Below are 22,441 nucleotides of genomic sequence, written 5' to 3'. Positions count from 1 at the left end.
ATTGAACTGACCTCACAAGTTGAAAAAAAGTTCACCTGACATGAAATTAGAACAATTGTCCTCGTTTCATTTCTTCTCCTATCGACTTTTCCCTCCAACTCTCCCTCTCAATCTGCGTGCCACTGCCTCCCAGCTGTAAGCAGTCAGAAGAATCTCTTGACCTAGCGTCATCAAGGAGAGTGGCCTCCCAGCAGGAGCAGGACCTCGGGCTCTGTAGCATTCCCTCTCCTCCTATCCCCTTCCCTCACTCCTCCTGATGTGGGTGTGGGTGGGGCTGGGGCTAGGGGAGGATCCGCAGTCAGGACTCCGGCATCGGAAGCTCCGGAGACCAGGGAGACAGGAGCCCAATGACTCACTAGTGAGTGTTCCACTGCTCTAGGAAGCCTCCCTGGGGAGGCATTGATACAACTGAATTGCTGGCACTAGTGGGCAGTTTTAAAAAAATGACCAGTTATCCGAAAAAATGTTTGTGACATAGGACCAGTCTCGACCATTTTGGATAATTGGAATTGTACTCTAGGTGTCTTCCCAGATCCCTCTGTTCTACTGCTCTCCTCTCTGCCCTACCATTTACTGTGCATGTCCTTCCTTGGTTAGTCCTCCCAAAGTGAAGAGCTCACCTGTAGAAATCACTCTCCGGGTCACTGTGTCTCAACTGAAATGGGAACTTTGGGGACTTGCTGTCCACTGGCAGCAGCTCCTCTGGCATGAGTGGCGAGCTAGGAGCAGGCGGCAAGTTTTCAGACTCCTCTGCCTTCAGCCCATCTGCCTGGGGCTGGCCTTGCGCCTGAGCTGCGGCCACCAGGCTCCGCAGCCGCCGGTTGTACTGCATCAGCTGGATGGTGTGAGTTGTCAGGCCGCAGGGCTCAGATGGCACATCCAGCATGGTGGCAGGCCGGGGCCTGTCGGCCGAGGGCTGATGTAGAGGGGGGTCTTGGATTTCCACTGTCCGAAACTCCCTCTGCAACAGGTCGAAAGAGCTGCGGCTGGGCTGAGAGGACGACACCGGGATCTCGCCCCAGTACTTGATCATTTTCCCTTCCAGTCAAATGGAGATTTTTTTTTAAAGACAAAGTCCAAGCAAACCTAGAGCAGCGTCTGATCTGAGGCACATAGGTTATCCTTGGCAATTTGCTACTTGTTGACATTTGTCCATAGCAATGTCCTGGGACCAATGAAGAGAAATTAGTCAAAAATGCAATGAGTCATTTCATCAAAGCTTCAGTGCAGGAATATTCTTCCCTCTTGTCAGGTTCTTTCAGACTGGCTGTAATAATCACTCATGAAATCTGTTGAGATAAAAAGGTATAGTGAATATTTTCAGGCTTCAGATAACAGATTGGTTTTGCAAGATGCCATTGTTAAGCAGGGCCCTGAAGCTGATGTAACGCAGTGTCTGATTGAACTTACGTTGTATTCGGGTATCAGGCAGAGAGACTGAAGTCGTCACATACTCGGAGACAGAACCATTGGTGACATACGGAGGGAGTGCTGCATTGGCGGGGGGGGGTGGGGGGGGGGGGCGGGGCACCACTTTCACAAACCTTAAACTGAGCTCACCGATAGAACTTTAAAAAAATCCAAATGGCACTGCTTCACAGAGCACTCTTCTGAGCAAACTCGTACCTCAACCTACATCAACATATTGTCGTCTGGAGGAGTCACGTGATGGAGTAGTGGCCGGACGGTGAACTCCAGCCCTCTCCAGAAAAGTCAGAAAAAACAAAGGAAAACACAAAGGCACAAAAATAAAAATTAAAGAAAAGTGAATATAAAGTTGGAAAGAAGATGGCGACGAAAAAAGAAAAATCGAAATCAACGGTAAGAAGAGAGGAAGAGAAGACAACGGAAGAAGAAGGAGAAGGCCTTACCTGTTCGAAGAGGCCCGCGGTGGAGAGAGAAACCCGCTCCCTCAGGTCGATAGAAAGTGGACTACAAAAATGGCAGGCTGAGCCGAGTAAAAGTGCGCAACCGCGCATGCAAAAAAACACACCGACGGGAGGGGTGACCAGTTGGGGAGTCGATCTCCACAGCCGGCAATGACAGCTGCAGAACACCTGCAGCAAGAGGAGAACATAGAAGACAACGAAAACAAGAAAGAAGAGAAGAAAAGGGCAACAAAGAAACAACAGATGGCCAACCCAGAGGAAGAAGAAGAGGAAGAGTACAGTGAAATAGAAGAAGGGAAAGGCAAGGTAAAGGATATACTTTCTCTTATTAAAGAATACATGGAGTCATTTAAAGAATGGCAAGCGCAAGAATTTAATGATTTAAGAAGAAGAATAAACAATACAGAAGAGAAAATGAATAAAATAGATATGACCTTAACAGAAATGGGAAAGAGAATGGACAAGATGGAAGAGCGGGAAGCAGCAGTAGAAATGGAGGTAGAGGACTTAAAAAAGAAATTAGAGGAATCTAATAAAAAAGTTATAGAGACACAAGAACTGTTAGCTCAGAAAATAGATATAATGGAAAATTATAACAGAAGAAATAACATAAAGCTAGTGGGCCTTAAGGAAGATGAAGAAGGCAAGAATATGAGAGAGTTTATAAAAGATTGGATCCCCAGGATCCTAGGATGTCCAGAACTACAGCAAGATATGGAAATAGAAAGGGCACAGAGAGCATTGGCCTTTAAACCACAACCACAACAAAGGCCAAGATCTATTTTAGTAAAATTCCTAAGATATACTACAAGAGAAAAGGTACTGGAGAAGACAATGGAAAAAGTAGGAGAGGGCAACAAGCCATTGGAGTATAAAGAGCAAAAAATCTTCATTTATCCAGATATAAGTTTTGAACTCCTGAAGAAGAGAAAGGAGTTCAATACAGCAAAGGCGATTTTATGGAAGAAAGGGTATAAATTTATACTAAAGCATCCGGCGGTATTGAAAATATTTATTCCAGGACAACAAAACAGACTATTCTCGGATCCAGAGGAAGCACGAAAATTTGCAGAACAATTACAAAATAGACTGAGGGATGAAGACGTGTAACGAGAGTACAAAAGACTGAGAACGAAAAAGACACACAAGTTTTGAACTCCTGAAGAAGAGAAAGGAGTTCAATACATCGAAAACGATCTTATGGAAAAAAAAACTATTCTCGGATCCAGAGGAAGCAAGGAAATTTGCAGAACAACTACAAAATAACCAGAGAGATGAAGATATGTAATAAGAGTAAAAATGACCACGATTTATATGTATGTGGGTAAAGAGGTATATGTGTGTATATGTATAATGTGCATACATGAATGTATCCATATTTAGAGGAAAATATAGATAGTATAGACAAGAATTAATAAGGGAAGGAAATGGAATAGAGGGAATAAGGAGGGAACTAAAAGAGTGACCTTTGTTACATATGAAAAGTGAAATCTTTTCGGGGGGGGCTGGGTGGGGAGAAGTTGCGGTCACTGCAAAATCAGCTGACGCTTGCGAGTGAATTCGCAAATCCAAATGGAGAGGGGAGATGTGGTTGTCCGACAAGGGATAAAGGACAACTCAGGAGGGGAAGGGGAGATTGGGGCTAAAGAAGTTTTAAATAGGAGAATAAGGAAAATGTTTGATGTTTTAGGAATGTTGTCTTATAAAGGGTTCAAAACAAGAAAACAGAAATGGATAAGAAGGAAAGGTAATGATGGAGAAACGGAAAGGGAAGATAAACAAAGTATAAAATGGCTACGTTGAACTATATGACTTTAAATATTAATGGAACACATAACCAAATTAAAAGGAAGAAACTGCTAAATTTACTGAAAAAAGAAAAAAATTGATATAGCATTTGTGCAAGAAACACATTTAACTGAATTGGAGCATAAGAAATTAAAGAGAGATTGGGTAGGACACGTAACAGCAGCATCGTATAATTCAAAAGCAAGAGGAGTAGCTATATTAATTAGTAAAAATGTGCCATTTAAAATAGAAGAGGAAATAATAGATCCAGCAGGGAGATATGTAATGATAAAATGTCAGATATATTCGGAGTTTTGGAATCTACTCAATGTATATTCACCTAACGAAGAAGATCAAAAGTTTATGCAAGATATCTTTTTGAAGGTAGCAGATATGCAAGGGAACATATTAATAGGAGGGGACTTCAACCTGAATTTGGATTCAAATATGGACAAAACTGGGAAAAAAATTAACAGAAGGAACAAAGTAACCAAATTTATAATTAAATCGATGGAAGAAATGCAACTTTTGGATATATGGAGGAAACAACACCCAAAGGAAAAGGAATATTCATATTACTCGGCTAGACATAAAACATACTCAAGAATAGACCTATTTTTGTTATCAGCTCGTATGCAAGATAGAATAAGAAAAACAGAATATAAAGCTAGAATACTATCGGACCATTCACCCTTAATATTGACAGTAAAGTTAGAAGACATCCCTCCAAGAATGTATAGATGGAGATTAAACCCCATGTTACTTAAAAGGCAGGATTTTAGAAAATTTATTGAAAAACAAATTAAAATGTATTTTGAAATAAATACGGAATCAGTGGAAGATAAGTTTATACTATGGGATGCAATGAAAGCATTCATTAGAGGGCAAATAATAAGTTATGTAACCAAGATGAAGAAGGACTATAATCAGGAAACAGAGCAGTTGGAAAGGGAAATAGTAAATATAGAAAAAGAATTAGCAATGAAGGAAGATACAACTAAAAGAAGAGAATTGGCAGATAAAAAAATAAAATATGAAACACTACAAACATATAAGGTGGAGAAGAACATAATGAAGACAAAACAGAAATATTATGAACTAGGGGGAAAAAACGCACAAAATCCTAGCATGGCAGCTTAAGACAGAACAAGCTAAGAAAATGGTATTGGCATCAAGGAAAAAAGACAAACAAATTACATATAATCCAAAAGAAATTAAGGAAAACTTTAGAGAATTCTATGAACAATTATACCGAACTGAAAACGAAGGGAAAGAAGGGAAAGTAGATGAATTTCTGACTAAAATTGAACTACCAAAACTACAAATAGAGGAACAAAATAAATTAACAGAGCCATTTGGAATAGTAGAAATACAAGAGATAATAAAAAAATTACCAAATAATAAGACACCAGGAGAGGATGGATTCCCAATAGAATTCTACAAAACATTTAAAGACTTATTAATTCCGCCCCTCCTGGAAGTAATCAACCAGATTGATAAAACACAAAGCTTACCAGATTCATGTAAAACAGCAATAATTACAGTAATACTAAAGCAAGGGAAAGATCCACTCTCACCAGCGTCATATAGACCAATATCTTTACTTAACACAGATTATAAGATAATAGCTAAACTATTAGCAAACAGGATAGCAGAGTATGTACCGAAAATGGTAAATTTAGACCAAACTGGATTTATCAAAAAAAGACACACAACAGACAATATTTGTAAATTTATTAACTTAATTCATGCAGTAGAAGGGAATAAAGCACCTACAGTAGCAGTTGCTTTAGACGCAGAGAAGGCCTTTGACAGAGTAGAATGGAATTATTTGTTCAAAGTATTGCAAAAATTCAGTTTACCAGAGAAGTATTATATAAGGGACCGTTAGCAAAAGTGACAGTAAATGGACATGTATAAAAGCAATTTAACTTAATCAGGTCAACACGGCAGGGATGCCCACTATCACCTTTATTGTTTGCGTTAGCTATAGAACCACTAGCAGAATTGATAAGAACAGATAATAATATAAAAGGAATAAAAATAAAAGACAAGGAATATAAAATCAGTTTATTTGCGGATGATGTTATAGTGTACTTAACAGAACCAGAACTATCAATAAAAGAATTATATAAGAAATTGAAGGAATATGGAGAAGTGTCGGGTTACAAGATAAACGTAAATAAAAGTGAAGCAATGCCTATGAATAATGCGGATTTCTCAAAATTTAAGAAGGAATCACCATTTAGATGGCAAATGCAAGCAATAAGATACCTAGGTGTACAAATAAACAAAAATCTCGGCCAACTATATAAACTCAATTATTATCCACTAATGAAAAAATTACAGGACGATTTAGAGCATTGGAAAGATTTACCACTAACACTAATAGGAAGGATAAACTGTATTAAAATGAACATTTTTCCAAGGATATTATACTTATTTCAGGCATTGCCAATACAAATGACAGAGAAATTCTTCAAGGAGTTAAAGAAAATAATAAGGAAATTTTTATGGAGAGGGGGGAAACCGAGGATAGCACTAGATAAATTAACAGAATGGTATAAACAAGGAGGCTTATAACTGCCAAACTTTAAAAATTATTATAGAGCCGCACAATTAAGATACCGATCAGATTTTTATCAAACAAGGGAAAAGCCAGATTGGACGAGATTAGAATTAGATAAAATAGGGGAAAAGATACCTGAACACATATTATATAAATGGGATGAAAAGTTGGTACAACATAGAAGTTCTCCAGTATTACATCATCTCCTCAATATTTGGAAGAAGATTCATGTAGAAAGAAATAAAACAAATTATCAATTACCAAAACTAATATTGACGCAAAACAAGTTACTCCCTTTTACAATAGATAACCTTTCCTTTAGAGAATGGGAAAAAAAAGGGATTAAAAGAATAGAAAATTGTTTTTCAGGAAATAGATTCTTATCCTTTGAACAAATGAAAGATAAGTACAATATAACTCAAGATACAGCGCTGGCATATTACCAATTGAGATCCTACTTGAAGGATAAATTAGGAAGCAGCTTGAGTTTGCCAGAGGGAAGTAACCTTGAATATGTGATTACAGATACAATGATAATCAAAAGATTTATAACAAATATGTATATTAAACTGCAAGAAAAGGAGAATGAGGAAACAAATGGTAAAACTAAAAAAAATGGGAACAAGATTTAAATATAAAGATAAAAAAGGAAACATGGGAGAAGTTATGCTCCGGAACGATGAGAAATACAATAAATACGAGGTTACGTATGATACAATATAACTGGATACACAGGCTATACATTACACCTCAAAAGTTAAATAAATGGGACCCAACAGTATCTGATAGATGTTTTCGATGTAAAAAAGAAATGGGAACAACAATTCATGCAATCTGGACATGTGAGAAAGTAAAAAAAATTTGGGAAGATCTAAATCAGATATTAAATAAAATAACAGAAAACAATATACCAAAGAATCCAGAGATCTTCTTCCTAAGTAACATAAAAAACAAAGAATTTGGAATTGATTTGGAGGATGCACAAAAAAGATTTGTTAAGATAGCTCTAGCCGTAGCAAAAAAATGTATTATGTCAACCTGGAAATTGAAAGATAATTTGAAAATACAACAATGGTATATAGAAATGAATAAATGTATTCCATTAGAAAAAAAAACATATAGTTTAAGAAATATTGAAATATTCGAACAAATATGGGAGCCTTACATTAAATACAATAGCGAAAACCTACCGGGGACAATCATTACCTAAGTTAATGGAAGGAAAAGGAAATGAAAAGAATGGACTCAGTAGATTTTCTGGTGTATTTTTATTGAATGACAACATTGTCTGACTGGTTTAATGTATCCTAGATTGTATACCTTAAATAGACGGGAGGGGGGAGGTAGGGAGGGTGGGATGGGAGGAGTGGGGGGGGGGGGGTAGAAAATGGCACTGTATATGTGTGAAAAGGAAAAAGTGTGTACCATGGTTAATGTGATTTATGGTGTGAAAAATAAAAAAATTAAAAAAAAACATATTGTCATCTCACTGCCATGTGTCAATGGTGTTCTTCCAGCAGATGGCTTACTTTTTGCTCCAGATTCCAGCCTCCACAGTCCCTTGTGTCTCTGAAATTAACACCACCATTGATTTTTCATAACAATTCAGTACAATGGTACTTAATCAGATAATAAAGCCTTCTGGGTGGAGACGAAGTTTTGAAAGCACTGAAGAAACACAGGTCCTTATTTACTTTCTTGAGTGCTTATCGAAATCCATTCATCTTACCTTGCAAGAGCGTAAATCAAATGGTGGACACAGCCGACTCTTGATTACTCCATAAAGAGCAAAACTTTTTAACAGATTATCAGTACCTTTCTTTTCTTTCTTTGGCTTGGCTTCGCGGACGAAGATTTATGGAGGGGGTAAAAGTCCACGTCAGCTGCAGGCTCGTTTGTGGCTGACAAGTCCGATGCGGGACAGGCAGACACGGTTGCAGCGGTTGCAAGGGAAAATTGGTTGGTTAGGGTTGGGTGTTGGGTTTTTCCTCCTTTGTCTTTTGTCAGTGAGGTGAGCTCTGCAGTCTTCTTCAAAGGAGGTTGCTGCCCGCCGAACTGTGAGGCGCCAAGATGCACGGTTTGAGGCGATATCAGCCCACTGGGGGTAGTCAATGTGGCAGGCACCAAGAAATTTCTTTAGGCAGTCCTTGTACCTCTTCTTTGGTGCACCTCTGTCTCGGTGGCCAGTGGAGAGCTCGCCATATAACACGATCTTGGGAAGGCGATGGTCCTCCATTCTAGAGACGTGACCTACCCAGCGCAGTTTGATCTTCAGCAGCGTGGATTCGATGCTGTCGGACTCTGCCATCTCGAGTACTTCGATGTTGGTGATGAAGTCGCTCCAATGAACGTTGAGGATGGAGCGGAGACAACGCTGGTGGAAGCGTTCTAGGAGCCGTAGGTGATGCCGGTAGAGGACCCATGATTCGGAGCCGAACAGGAATGTGGGTATGACAACGGCTCTGTATATGCAAATCTTTGTGAGGTTTTTCAGTTGGTTGTTTTTCCAGACTCTTGTGTAGTCTTCCAAAGGCGCTATTTGCCTTGGCGAGTCTGTTGTCTATCTCGTTGTCGATCCTTGCATCTGATGAAATGGTGCAGCCGAGATAGGTAAACTATTTGACCGTTTTGAGTTTTGTGTGCCCGTTGGAGATGTGAGGGGGCTGGTAGTCATGGTGGGGAGCTGGCTGATGGAGGACCACAGTTTTCTTCAGGCTGACTTCCAGGCCAAACATTTTGGCAGTTTCCGCAAAACTGGACGTCAAGCGCTGAAGAGCTGGCTCTGAATGGGCAACTAAAGCGGCATCATCTGCAAAGAGTAGTTCACGGACAAGTTACTCTTGTCTCTTAGAATTTGTGTCTTAGAATGGTGTCTTAGAAGGCTGCCTCCTTTTTTCTGCCAGGACCGGGGCCTCCGCCTGCTTCGCTCTGCCGAGGCCGGGTCCACCGCCTCCCCCTCACTTCTGCCAGGACCAGGGCCTCCGCCTGCTTCGCTCTACCGAGGCCGGGGCCTCCGCCTGCTTCGCTCTACCGAGGCCGGGGCCTCCGCCTGCTTCGCTCTACCGAGGCCGGGGCCTCCGCCTGCTTCGCTCTACCGAGGCCGGGGCCTCCGCCTGCTTCGCTCTACCGAGGCCGGGGCCTCCGCCTGCTTCGCTCTACCGAGGCCGGGGCCTCCGCCTGCTTCGCTCTACCGAGGCCGGGGCCTCCGCCTGCTTCGCTCTACCGAGGCCGGGGCCTCCGCCTGCTTCGCTCTACCGAGGCCGGGGCCTCCGCCTGCTTCGCTCTACCGAGGCCGGGGCCTCCGCCTGCTTCGCTCTACCGAGGCCGGGGCCTCCGCCTGCTTCGCTCTACCGAGGCCGGGGCCTCCGCCTGCTTCGCTCTACCGAGGCCGGGGCCTCCGCCTGCTTCGCTCTACCGAGGCCGGGGCCTCCGCCTGCTTCGCTCTACCGAGGCCGGGGCCTCCGCCTGCTTCGCTCTACCGAGGCCGGGGCCTCCGCCTGCTTCGCTCTACCGAGGCCGGGGCCTCCGCCTGCTTCGCTCTACCGAGGCCGGGGCCTCCGCCTGCTTCGCTCTACCGAGGCCGGGGCCTCCGCCTGCTTCGCTCTACCGAGGCCGGGGCCTCCGCCTGCTTCGCTCTACCGAGGCCGGGGCCTCCGCCTGCTTCGCTCTACCGAGGCCGGGGCCTCCGCCTGCTTCGCTCTACCGAGGCCGGGGCCTCCGCCTGCTTCGCTCTACCGAGGCCGGGGCCTCCGCCTGCTTCGCTCTACCGAGGCCGGGGCCTCCGCCTGCTTCGCTCTACCGAGGCCGGGGCCTCCGCCTGCTTCGCTCTACCGAGGCCGGGGCCTCCGCCTGCTTCGCTCTACCGAGGCCGGGGCCTCCGCCTGCTTCGCTCTACCGAGGCCGGGGCCTCCGCCTGCTTCGCTCTACCGAGGCCGGGGCCTCCGCCTGCTTCGCTCTACCGAGGCCGGGGCCTCCGCCTGCTTCGCTCTACCGAGGCCGGGGCCTCCGCCTGCTTCGCTCTACCGAGGCCGGGGCCTCCGCCTGCTTCGCTCTACCGAGGCCGGGGCCTCCGCCAGCTTCGCTCTACCGAGGCCGGGGCCTCCGCCAGCTTCGCTCTACCGAGGCCGGGGCCTCCGCCAGCTTCGCTCTACCGAGGCCGGGGCCTCCGCCAGCTTCGCTCTACCGAGGCCGGGGCCTCCGCCAGCTTCGCTCTACCGAGGCCGGGGCCTCCGCCAGCTTCGCTCTACCGAGGCCGGGGCCTCCGCCTGCTTCGCTCTACCGAGGCCGGGGCCTCCGCCAGCTTCGCTCTACCGAGGCCGGGGCCTCCGCCTGCTTCGCTCTACCGAGGCCGGGGCCTCCGCCTGCTTCGCTCTACCGAGGCCGGGGCCTCCGCCTGCTTCGCTCTACCGAGGCCGGGGCCTCCGCCTGCTTCGCTCTACCGAGGCCGGGGCCTCCGCCTGCTTCGCTCTACCGAGGCCGGGGCCTCCGCCTGCTTCGCTCTACCGAGGCCGGGGCCTCCGCCTGCTTCGCTCTACCGAGGCCGGGGCCTCCGCCTGCTTCGCTCTACCGAGGCCGGGGCCTCCGCCTGCTTCGCTCTACCGAGGCCGGGGCCTCCGCCTGCTTCGCTCTACCGAGGCCGGGGCCTCCCCCTGCTTCGCTCTACCGAGGCCGGGGCCTCCCCCTGCTTCGCTCTACCGAGGCCGGGGCCTCCGCCTGCTTCGCTCTACCGAGGCCGGGGCCTCCGCCTGCTTCGCTCTACCGAGGCCGGGGCCTCCCCCTGCTTCGCTCTACCGAGGCCGGGGCCTCCCCCTGCTTCGCTCTACCGAGGCCGGGGCCTCCCCCTGCTTCGCTCTACCGAGGCCGGGGCCTCCCCCTGCTTCGCTCTACCGAGGCCGGGGCCTCCCCCTGCTTCGCTCTACCGAGGCCGGGGCCTCCCCCTGCTTCGCTCTACCGAGGCCGGGGCCTCCCCCTGCTTCGCTCTACCGAGGCCGGGGCCTCCCCCTGCTTCGCTCTACCGAGGCCGGGGCCTCCCCCTGCTTCGCTCTACCGAGGCCGGGGCCTCCCCCTGCTTCGCTCTACCGAGGCCGGGGCCTCCCCCTGCTTCGCTCTACCGAGGCCGGGGCCTCCCCCTGCTTCGCTCTACCGAGGCCGGGGCCGCCATCTCCCCCTCGTTTTTGCCCAGATCGGGGACACCGCCGCCTTCCCTGTGCCCGGACCGGGGCCGCCACCTCCTTCTTTCTGCCCGGACTGGTGCCTCCGCCTGCTTCACTCTGCCGAGGCCAGGGCCACCGCCTCCCCCTCGCTTCTGCCCGGATCGGGGCCTCCGCCTGCCTCACTCTACCGAGGCTGAGGCCGCCGCCTCCCCCTCGCTTTTTACATTTTACACCCCAGTTACACAGCAGTAAGAAAGGGTGTGACTCGGTCAACCCCGTCAGAATCCAACCGGGTCCCTGACCTACCTCAGAGGTGGTTAGAGAACCCAATTAAACTTACCTAGGCCATGTCCACAGGTGATTTGTGACCAGGTATGGTCTAACCTAGGAGGGGAGGCAGGCCCCTCCAGCCTGGGTAAGAAACCTGCATAGTAGAAGGCCACTCCGATATAAAACCTACGACCCAAGGACCTCGCTGCCACGTCCCAGCTTGCTTGGCCACGGCACATGAACCATGGGTGTAAAGGGTGGGGCCAGTACTGCGCGCACTGCACTCCACCTAAAAGCTCCTTTGCGCAGGCCCGAGGACATGTCCACGTCCTCCCCCTCCATGTCCTCCCCCTATCAGTACCTTTACATGTGCATAAATTAACGGGTACACCACTTTCTTAATGGGAAGAAAATTCAAAATCTGCAGATTCAAAGGGAACCCTGTGTGTTCAGTCAATGGTGAAGAAGGCAAATGCAATGCTGGCATTCATTTCAAAAGAAATAGCATACAAGAGCAGGGATGTTACGCTGAGGCTTTATAAGGCACTGAGTACTGTGAGCAGTTTTGGGCTCCTCATTGAAGAAAGGATGTGCTGATGCTGGAGGGTTCAGAGGAGGTTCACAAGGATGACCCCAGGAATGAAAAGAGTATGTGATGAGCATTTGATAGCTCTTGGCCTATACTCGATGGAATTTAGGAGATGGGGGGCAGGGTCTCATTGAAACATTTCAAGTGTTAAAGGCATGGATAGAGTAGGTGCAGAAAGGTTGTTTTCCATGGTGGGAGAATCTAGGACAATAGGGCACATCTTCAGGATTACAGAGCATTCACTTAGAACAGAGATGCAGATGAATTCCTTTTGCCAGATGGCGGTAAATCTGCGGAATTTGTTGCCACAGGCTGCTGTGGAGGCCAGATCATTGGGTGTATTTAAGGGAGAGATTGATATGTTCTTGATTAGTCATGGCGTCAAAGTCATGGGGAGAAGGCCAGGCAGTGGGGGCTGAGTGGAAAAATGGATCAGTTCATGATTAAATGGTAGGTCAGACTCGATGGATTAAATAGCCTATTTCTGTTCCCATTCCTAGTGGGATGAATCAACTTCTCAACCTCCACAAGCATCATCTTCACTTCTCCCCTACTGTTGTGAAGTTGCCAATCGCTACTTTAACTACCTTCATACCTCACGACTGCTCTCATCGCAAGCCTCCATTTCCATCTTGCAGTAAATTATGAATGCTGAAAATCAAAATGTATTAAAAAATGTTGGAAATTCAAAATTCTAAGGTCAGTTTAAAAGGGAGAAGGTGAAAAAATGTTTCTTCTCCCAGGAGGGAGGGTGAGCCCAAAAATAGCACAGAATAAGAAGCCAGATGGGGAAGGAGATGGAGATTTCTTTTTAATTTAGACCTACAGCACGGTTACAGGCCATTTCAGCCCACGAGTCCGTGCTACCCAATTTACCTACACCCCCGGTACATTTCAAACAGTGGGAGGAATCTGAAGCCCCCAGGGAAAACGTACAGATTCTTTACAGTCAGAGTGGGATTGGAACGCTTGTCCCGGTCGCTGGTGCTGTAAAGGCGTTGCGCTAACTGCTACACCAACAGTGCCGCCCAACACCATACGTTTTCTATGGTGGGAGGAAGCCAGAGCACCTGAGGGGGGTGGGGGGGGGGAACCCACGAAGACACAGGGAGAATGTACAAACTCCTCAGACAGTGCTGGATTTGAATCTAGGTCCCTGACACTGTAACAGTGTTGTGTTAGCCACTATACTAAACCTTGCCATCCAAAATTTTCAAATTTTAGAAACCTCTGAAATTCTCTACCCAAGATGCGCAATATCGCTGGCTTGCCACTCAGCTCTGGGTCACCTCAAAAATAGCAACTCATACATATGGCTGCTCTTCATCGACTACAGCTCAGCCTTCAATACCATTATTCCCTCAGTGCTGGCCAAGCTACAAACTCTGGGCATCTGTACCCCCCCTGCAACTGGATCCTTGACTTCCTTAGTAGAAGACAACAGGCAGTACGAATTGGAAACAACGTCTCCTCCTCACTGATGATCAACAAGGATGCGTGCTTAGTTCACTGCTCTACTCATTATACACCCATGACTGTGTGGCCAGGCACAATTCCGATGCCACCTACAAATTTGCTGATGACATCACAGTTGTTGGCAGAATCACAAACGGCAATGAGGAAGCTTACAGGAGAGAGATCATCTTGTGGAGTGGTGTCATGCCAAAAATCTTGTGCTCAATGTCAGCAAAACCAAGGATATGATTGTGGTCTTCAAGAGGAAGTTAGGGGAACATGACCTTGAGGGTTCAGTAGTGGAGAGGGTCAAAAAACCTTCAAATTCCTGGGTATCAACGTCTCCAAGATCTGTCCGAGAGCCTCCACATTGATGCAATCACAAAGAAGGCTCACCAGTGTCTATACTTTGTGAGATTCGGTATGTCACCGAAGACACTAGAAAACCTTTACAGGTGTACCATGGAGAGCATTCAGGCTGGTTGCATCACTGTCTGGTATGGATGTGCCAACTCTCAGGACAAGAAAAAACTCAAAATAACTCTGCTTGCAACATCACAGTCACAGACATCACTTCATCGAGGATATCTACAAGACGCAGTGTCTTAATAAAGCAGCCTATATCCTCAGACCCTCACTACCCAGGCCAGGCCCTCTTCACTCTGGAAAAAGGTACAGGAGCCTAAAGACAAGCCCTCAGCGGCACAAGGACAGCTCCTTCCCCTCTGCCATCAGATTTCTGAATAATAACAAACCAAAGAAACTACCTTACTTTTCATGCACTGTTTTTTTAATTTATAGTCATGTTGTAAGATGGTTATAATATGAACGTTTGCTATATTATTGGCTGCAGCAAAACCCGGAGTTTCATGATTGCTCATGACAATAAATTCTGATTCTGAAGACAACTATGAAGGGCAAGTCAAGGTCAATACAGATTTTCAGACAAAATGGAAATAAAGCCAATGGAGTACAGGCAGAGAAGTGGAGTTGAGGTCAAGATCCAATCAGCCATGATCTTATTGAATGGTGAAGTCTTGAGGGAGTCCAATTCTTTTTAAAATGGTTCCAGTGCTAGTGAATGCCTGTAGCAGGGAAGTCAATATGAAACAGTGTCATTTTGCAGAGTACTGGGCAGTAGCACAGTGATGCCCTTTGTTTTGACTTGGAAATACATTGCTGCTCCTTTAGTGTGATCTAAGAATTCCCTTCCTAACAGCATTGTGGGCATATCCTCGTCTCAAGGATTGCAGAAGTTCAAGAAGGTAGTTCACCACCATCTCAAAGGCAATTAAATGCTGGCTCAACCATTGTCTGAATGTTTAGGAAAATAAACATTTCTTCTCCCAGAGGATAGATGAAATGAGGAATACTCTGCATGAGAGAGTTGTTGAGGGTAGATTTCCACATTACACAGCACAGATGTTGTGCCGACCTATATAAACCTATTCTCACCCATAACCCTCTATTTTTATTGCATCCATGTGCCTACCTGAGAGTCTTTTAAATGTATTCCAGACACCCACTACTCTGTATTTTAAAAAAATCTATCCTAAACTTTCCTCCCCTCACCTCTTACAGATGTCCTCTGGTGAAGTATCTAGACAAGTACTTGAATTACCAGAACACACCAATCCAAGTGCTGGTAAATGGGATTCATATAGACAGAGATCTGATGGTCAATATGGACATGCTAGGCCACAGGACCTGCCTTTCAATGACATGATTTTAAATTTGTTTATTGCCATACTATACCTGGTACGGTGGGAAGGGTTTTCTCTTCAAGCAAGTCAACTCTAACACACATAGAGCAGTATAAAGTAAAAGAACAAGAATACATTATAGTGTGTAATGTTACAGTGAGAAGGTTAATAAGTACATCGCAAAGGCAGCATGGGAACACTATTGGGAGGTTTATTCTGGAGCTTGATGGCTGCAGGAAAGAAACGCACTTTGAGTCTGTTGGCATGTGATTTCACATCCTTGAACCTTCCCCCCACTCCCCCACCACCGCCGACATGGGTGAGGTGGGTGGGTTGATGTGACTGCAGATTTTCTGAGATTGCGCGGAGATGTGGATGGAGAGGAAGGTGTGTGTGATGTTCTGAGCCGCATTCATCATCTTTCTCAGCTTCTTCTGGCCCTTGGCCAGAACCATTTCTGAACCAAACTGTGGATGGTTCATCTGTAGAAATTAAGGGCCATGACAGATTTCATTAGCCCTCTACTTAGCTTTACAGTCATGGATATAGACGGAAGAGGGTTTAGTGCACATTATTGAATAGCCTTCACAATAATAATCTCTAAAATTCTCATTACAACACGCAAGGAAATAGAGCAAACTGCTCATTTCTATGCATTAAATTTACCCAAAATTGTTAAAAAGGTTTTACATTGAGAGTGTTGTTACCTGCTTGCATGTATATCCCCAAACACTACCATACTCTTGCACCTTGCTGCCTCTACAAATATTGATGGAACACTCATGGCATTTCAGGCACCTGCCAGTAAATCCTGACCTCTGTCAGGAATTCTGTACAAATGTGCAGACAAATGTTGACAAATTGCCAGAGGCCCCTGCAAATAAACTTTCAAAGATTCCCTGTAGACTCTGACAGACACTTGGAGACCCTCCACAAACACTGACATACACCCAGGCTGCTTTCCGGGTAACACTCTCCCAGAGATCTCAACGCAGATGTTGACACAGTGCCCGAGATTTCTGCAAATAATGATATACTCTGGAGAATGAATCACAGATACTGACACCCTCAGGGGAACATTTTCAAATGCAAGCTATGGTACTGATTCTGCACAATTTGCCCATTCCAAAATGTCCCAGAAACGAATGCCCTCACAGTTCATCTGCGTTTCACCTCAGCCTGATCAGGTTGAAAGACCACGTTTGAGAATGAAACTATTAGCAACACAAGTACAATTTTCTAACCTCAGTTTATCGGAAAAAGATGCAGATTACCTTTCAAGAGTTGTAAGGAATTATGACCAACTCTGAAAAGGAATCTATTGACGTGTGTAACAGCATCCAGTTGCCTTGATGAGGCTAAGACCAACTGACACAAACAGAAGGACTAAATTTGAACGTGCAGTTGAAGTGTGAGGCTAATAACCATGTGTACTCTGATTTTACTCATTTATCTCCTGCTGTCAAGCTCAGTCACCTATCAGCTTTCCCAATGATGCAATCAGCACACATTGTGTAGTAAACAGAATTGGAACAAACTCATTCACTAGGATGCACCACAATTTCATTTCAAAGATAAAAATCTATTTAAACTAATTTTGCCCAACATTACTGTAGATGAATAACCAATATCCTATTCTTTAAACTTGTTTGTAAGTCTTGATCTTCAAATGTTAGGCAAGACGATTGGAATCTTCTGTTATTGCTGCCACTACACATTTAAATTCCATCCAGAAAGCAAATGGAATGTTGCCCTTCATTGCTAGAGGGATTGAATTTAGGAACAGGGAAGTTATGCTGCAACTGTATAAGGCCGCATCTGGAGTACTGCGTGTAGTTCTGGTCTCCTTACTTGAAGGAGGATGGAGTGGCTTTGGGGGGTGGTGCAAAGGAGGTTCACCAGGTTGATTCCAGAGATGGGGGAGGGTTAGCCTCTGAGAGATTGAGTTGTCTGGGACTGTACTCGCTGGAATTTAGAAGAACAAGAGGGGATCTTATAGAAATGAATAGATCAGAACGAGGGGACATAGCCTCAAGATTCAGGGTAGTAGAAAAGTAGTAGAATCCACAGATTCAGGTGGTGAATCTGTGGATAAATTTTTTTACACAGTCAGGGAATTAAGGGATTATGGGGAAAAGGCAGGTAGGTGGAGATGAGCCTACAATCAGATCAGCCATGATCTCACTGAAGGCTAAAGCAGGCTTGATGGGCCAAATGACCTACTCCAACTCCTGTTTCTTATGTTAAGATGCTATAATACTTTCCTTTTTCTTGTCGTCAAATTCAATCTTTATACATCATCTATAAAGCCATTCTCATGAGCTGCCACCATCCAAGCACTTCTTAAAATGGTTGAACAAGAAAGTCTGTAGACACTGAGGTTGAAAGCAATACACAAACGTGCTGGAGAAACTCAGCAGGTCATGCAGCATCCATACAAAGTAAAGGGTAATCAACATTTTAGAAGTGGGCCACATACCCACAAAGGGTCCAGACCCAAAACGTTGGTTACCATTTACTTCTTATGGATGTTGTGTGACCTGCTGAGCTTCTCCAGCACGTTTGTGTATTGGAAGGGCTTCTTAAATATGGATTTCTGCCTCTGCCAACATTTCAGGTAGTGAATTGCAGATGCAATCATCCTCTGGAAGACAAAACACAATTTCAAATCCCTAACAATTGCTAACAAACTAGCCTCTTAAATATTGGAATTATCCACCCATTAGACATGCCACAAGCAAGTCTTGTAGTTCAAGGAGGATAGGCACAGAATACCAGTCTTGTTTGCCTTACAATGAATTTAGAATAGAATATTTTAAAATGTATATTCATTCCCAAATACTGTAATTCACATTTTCAGATAAAGAAAATTATGATCAAATCCTAGGAAAGCCTGCAATGACCTTTTGTGGAGGGGCAACACAGCTCGTCTAGCAGTTAGCACAACACTATTACAGAGGTTCATATCTGGTGCGGTCTATAAACAATTTGTACGTTCTCCCGGTGTCTGCATGGGTTTCCTCCGGGTGCTCCAGCAACCTCCTGCCTTTCAAAACATACGGGGTTTGTAGGTCAATTGGTGTGTTGGCAGCACCAGCTCATTGGCCAGAAGGGTCTGTTACCGCGCTACATGTCTAAATTAAAAACATGGTTTTATTGCTGTTAGAAGTATTGTCAAGAGCTGTAAAAATTGAATTAAGGACATGGAACAAAAGAACTTCCCAGAGTTAGCAACTAAATATCACTGCAGAAGAGCAAGAACAACAGATAATATCCAAAAGAAAATAATTGACTTTTTTCAGCAAGTCTAACATTGGAACATCAAGGTAATTTGCACCCATTATTTCACACCACTTATGAGGACAAAATTAATTCATAAACGCACACCATCTGAGAGGATCCATGTGGGCTGTGAGTTGCTGGAAGCTGGCTCATGGCAACGAGGAATTGGAGCTGGGATTCAAAAGGATGCTGACGGCAAGAAGAGCACCCGAAAGGCCTTGGGCACTGACAGCTTCCTGATTGTGTCAGAGGCTTGGAACTGGAACTCGGGTTGCTGATGGATCAACCAGGGATCTGTGCAGCTGCGGAGGCTGTGAAAGCACTGGAGGGGAATCCATGGACACTCCGTCTCTGCAGGGACACCAAGTTTCTGTGCTTCTCTTTCTCCTATTGTTAGGGGCACCTGGCAATGCTCGTGCCATCTCTTGGTTTGCCTTAAGGCATTCAAAAATTATAGTACATCATGTATATTACAAATTTAATGCATTGTAATGCGACAATAAAGAAACAGAACCTTGAGGTCACAAAATAGCTGCAGGGACAAACAAAAGTAATGAAAAGTCAATCAAAAAACAGACTCAGAACCCATCGAATTTCCAATTCAGAGCCAGCTCTTCAGCGCTTGACTGGGCCAAAATGTTTGGCCTGGAAGTCAGCCTGAAGAAAACTGAGGTCCTCCATCAGCCAGCTCCCCACCATGACTACCAGCCCCCCACATCTCCATCGGGCACACAAAACTCAAAACGGTCAACCAGTTTACCTATCTCGGCTGCACCATTTCATCAGATGCAAGGATCGACAACGAGATAGACAACAGACTCGCCAAGGCAAATAGCGCCTTTGGAAGACTACACAAAAGAGTCTGGAAAAACAACCAACTGAAAAACCTCACAAAGATAAGCGTATACAGAGCCGTTGTCATACCCACACTCCTGTTCGGCTCTGAATCATGGGTCCTCTACCGGCATCACCTACGGCTCCTAGAACGCTTCCACCAGCGCTGTCTCCGCTCCATTCTCAACATTCATTGGAGCAACTTCATCCCTAACATCGAAGTTGTCGAGATGGCAGAGGCCGACAGCATCGAATCCATGCTGTTGAAGATCCAACTGCGCTGGGTAGGTCACATCTGCAGAATGGAGGACCATCGCCTTCCCAAAATCGTGTTATATGGCGAGCTCTCCACTGGCCATCGTGTCAGAGATGCACCAAAGAAGAGGTACAAGGACTGCCTAAAGAAATCGCTTGGTGCCTGCCACATTGACCACCGCCAGTGGGCTGATATCGCCTCAAACCGTGCATCTTGGCGCCTCACAGTTCGGCGGGCAGCAACTTCCTTTGAAGAAGACCGCAGAGCTCACCTCACTCACAAAAGACAAAGGAGGAAAAACCCAACACCCTGTCCCGCATCGGACTTGTCAGCCACAAACGAGCCTGCAGCTGACGTGGACATTTACCCCCTCCATAAATCTTCGTCCGCGAAGCCAAGCCAAAGAGAATATTTTATTACATTAATCTACAGAATGTCAGAGAGCAGAAAGCAAGCAACAAGCAGGCAGAAGCAGAGCTCAAGAGAGACCTGCCATCTGAGATGCATGTAGAACAATAAAAGGTTCTGGAGATTCATGCAAGATGTGCAGGTTGACAGAAGGATTAAAATAATTAGCTCCTTCTTGGATTTTGGAATGTAGCCTTGGAGGAGAGATTGGACCACTTGTGTCTGTACTCGCAGGAATTAAGAAGAACAAGAGGGGATCTTATAGAAACATAAAATTATGAAAGACATCGATAAGAGGTAGGCAAATTGCTTCCACTGGCAGGAGAGGCCAGAACTAAGGGACACAGCCTCATGATTCAGGGAAGTGGATTTAGGACAGAGATGCGGAGAAACTGCTTTTCCCAGAGGGTGGGGAATCTGTGGAATTTGCTACCAATTGAAGGAGTGAGATGACCTCAGTGAATATTTAAGATACAGTTGGATATTTTTTTTTTACATAGTAGGGGACTAAAGTGACATGGGGAAAAGGCAGGTAGATGGAGATGAGCATAATTATCAGATGAGCCATGATGGCCCTATTCCTGCTCCTATTGCTTATATTTTTAAGATGGTTTGGGTATAGTTACAAATAGAATTGGGGTGGACATTTAGCTCTTCAAACCTGTGTAAGCTTTTCATATGGGAGCTTCCATTAACATTGCCTCCAGCCCTTTTCCATTTAACCTTTTAAGTCAGTCATTTTCAACATGGGCCATATGGCCCATAGCACAATTAAGGGGTCCCCACAGACAGAAATCAGAAAATATTTATGTTTTTTTATTTAGTTGGTACGGAAGAAACAAACTAAACCTAACTGTTTCACGGAGAAGAGGCCCCATTAATTTTGAGCAGAGTCCGACAGTGGCCAAAGCCTAAAAAAGGTTGAGAATGACTGCTTTAAGTGATCTTCACATACTAATTTAAATCCTTTTTGAAAGCCATGGTACATTCAAACAGCAAATTTAACATCATAATCATTTATTCTAGGAAAGTGTTTTTCCTCAGATCGCCATCATAAAAAAAAACCCTAAAATTTATCCACCTGCTCCGCAATTTCGTAATCACCATAAACACATCCCTTCGTAAATTTATAACTACTTAAGCTGTGACCAACTTGCCAACAGACTTGTCATTGTAAGAGAAAGTTGTGGGTGTAAGGCCTACTCCGGAAACCGGAGTGCAAGAATTCAAGCAGATACTCCAGGTCTGCAGTGAGCAAGACTTTTAGTTTCAAGATTAAACCAAGGCTCCACCTGCTCTCTCAGTTGGATCGAAAAGATTTAGTGGCTCCATTCTGAAATAGAGTGGGGCATCTCGTCCTAATGTCTTGGCCAATATTTCTGCAAGATTAGAACAGATCACTTGTCTTATCTTATACTATCCAAATTATTTGTTTCCTAGATTATATCAAATGACATTGGTTGAATATAAAGAACATTTGGAATTATGGAAATACTCTTTTCAAATATATCTTTCTCTCTTCCAATCAACCTGTATTTACTTCAAGTTGTTCAACAAACCAATTCGCTCCCACCTTTCATTTATAATCCACCATTATGCCAGTGTGGTGTGTTCCTTACCTCTATCGATGCAGGACTAGAACACAGCTGCCTTACCATTCTTCACCAACTTCCTCACTACGTCCAGTCTTCTCCCTCCCCATTTGCAATGTTGCCCACAGATCTCCACCCCTTCTCTCTCTCTCCCCCACACTCTTTGCTCTTCTCCTACAACCTCTCCTTTTCTCAGACCTGCACACAGTGTGTCACCCCACGCCCCCCCCCCCACAAGCCTTTCTTGTTCTTTACCACTTTCCTCACTGTTCTTCCTATTTTATTCTTTGTCCTCACCCCAACCTTTGCTCTCCTCCCCCCTCTGTCCCTTCTCCCCACTTGGCCCTCCCCCCTCTCCCCCTCCTCCGGCCTTGCCCCCCCTCTCCCTCCTCCGGCCTTGCCCCCCCTCTCTCCCCTCCTCCGGCCTTGCCCCCCCTCTCCCCCTCCTCCGGCCTTGCCCCCCCTCTCCCCCTCCTCCGGCCTTGCCCCCCCTCTCCCCCTCCTCCGGCCTTGCCCCCCCTCTCCCCCTCCTCGGCCTTGCCCCCCCTCTCCCCCTCCTCCGGCCTTGCCCCCCCTCTCCCCCTCCTCCGGCCTTGCCCCCCCCTCTCCCCCTCCTCCGGCCTTGCCCCCCCCTCTCCCCCTCCTCCGGCCTT

The 22,441-nt window shown here is 45.8% G+C and overlaps 1 protein-coding gene across 4 annotated transcripts in view; it reads right to left on the bottom strand.

Moving 5' to 3' along the window:
- The window catches only part of supt7l (SPT7 like, STAGA complex subunit gamma), a 57,590-nt gene extending 35,652 nt beyond the window's left edge, over positions 1-21,938 (bottom strand). Inside the window, exons 1-2 of one of the 4 annotated variants that reach the window (XR_011340784.1) lie at positions 21,816-21,938; positions 621-1,289 (exon numbers count right to left, since the gene is read on the bottom strand). Coding sequence is in view for 3 of the 4 variants with exons in the window: in XM_069887747.1 (XP_069743848.1) it covers positions 621-1,033 (413 nt within the window). In the remaining variant the exon portion in view is untranslated. Of the gene's footprint in view, positions 1-620; positions 1,290-21,488; positions 21,539-21,815 lie in introns of those variants that run through there. The other 3 variants (XM_069887747.1, XM_069887745.1, XM_069887746.1) reach the window with 3 other exon arrangements.
- Positions 21,939-22,441: the final 503 nt, after the last annotated feature.

The sequence above is a fragment of the Narcine bancroftii genome, chromosome 6 (genome assembly GCF_036971445.1).
Source record: "Narcine bancroftii isolate sNarBan1 chromosome 6, sNarBan1.hap1, whole genome shotgun sequence".
Lineage (NCBI taxonomy): Eukaryota > Metazoa > Chordata > Chondrichthyes > Torpediniformes > Narcinidae > Narcine > Narcine bancroftii.
Note: the sequence above shows the minus strand (reverse complement) of the source record. Positions and strands in the feature narration are given on the sequence as shown.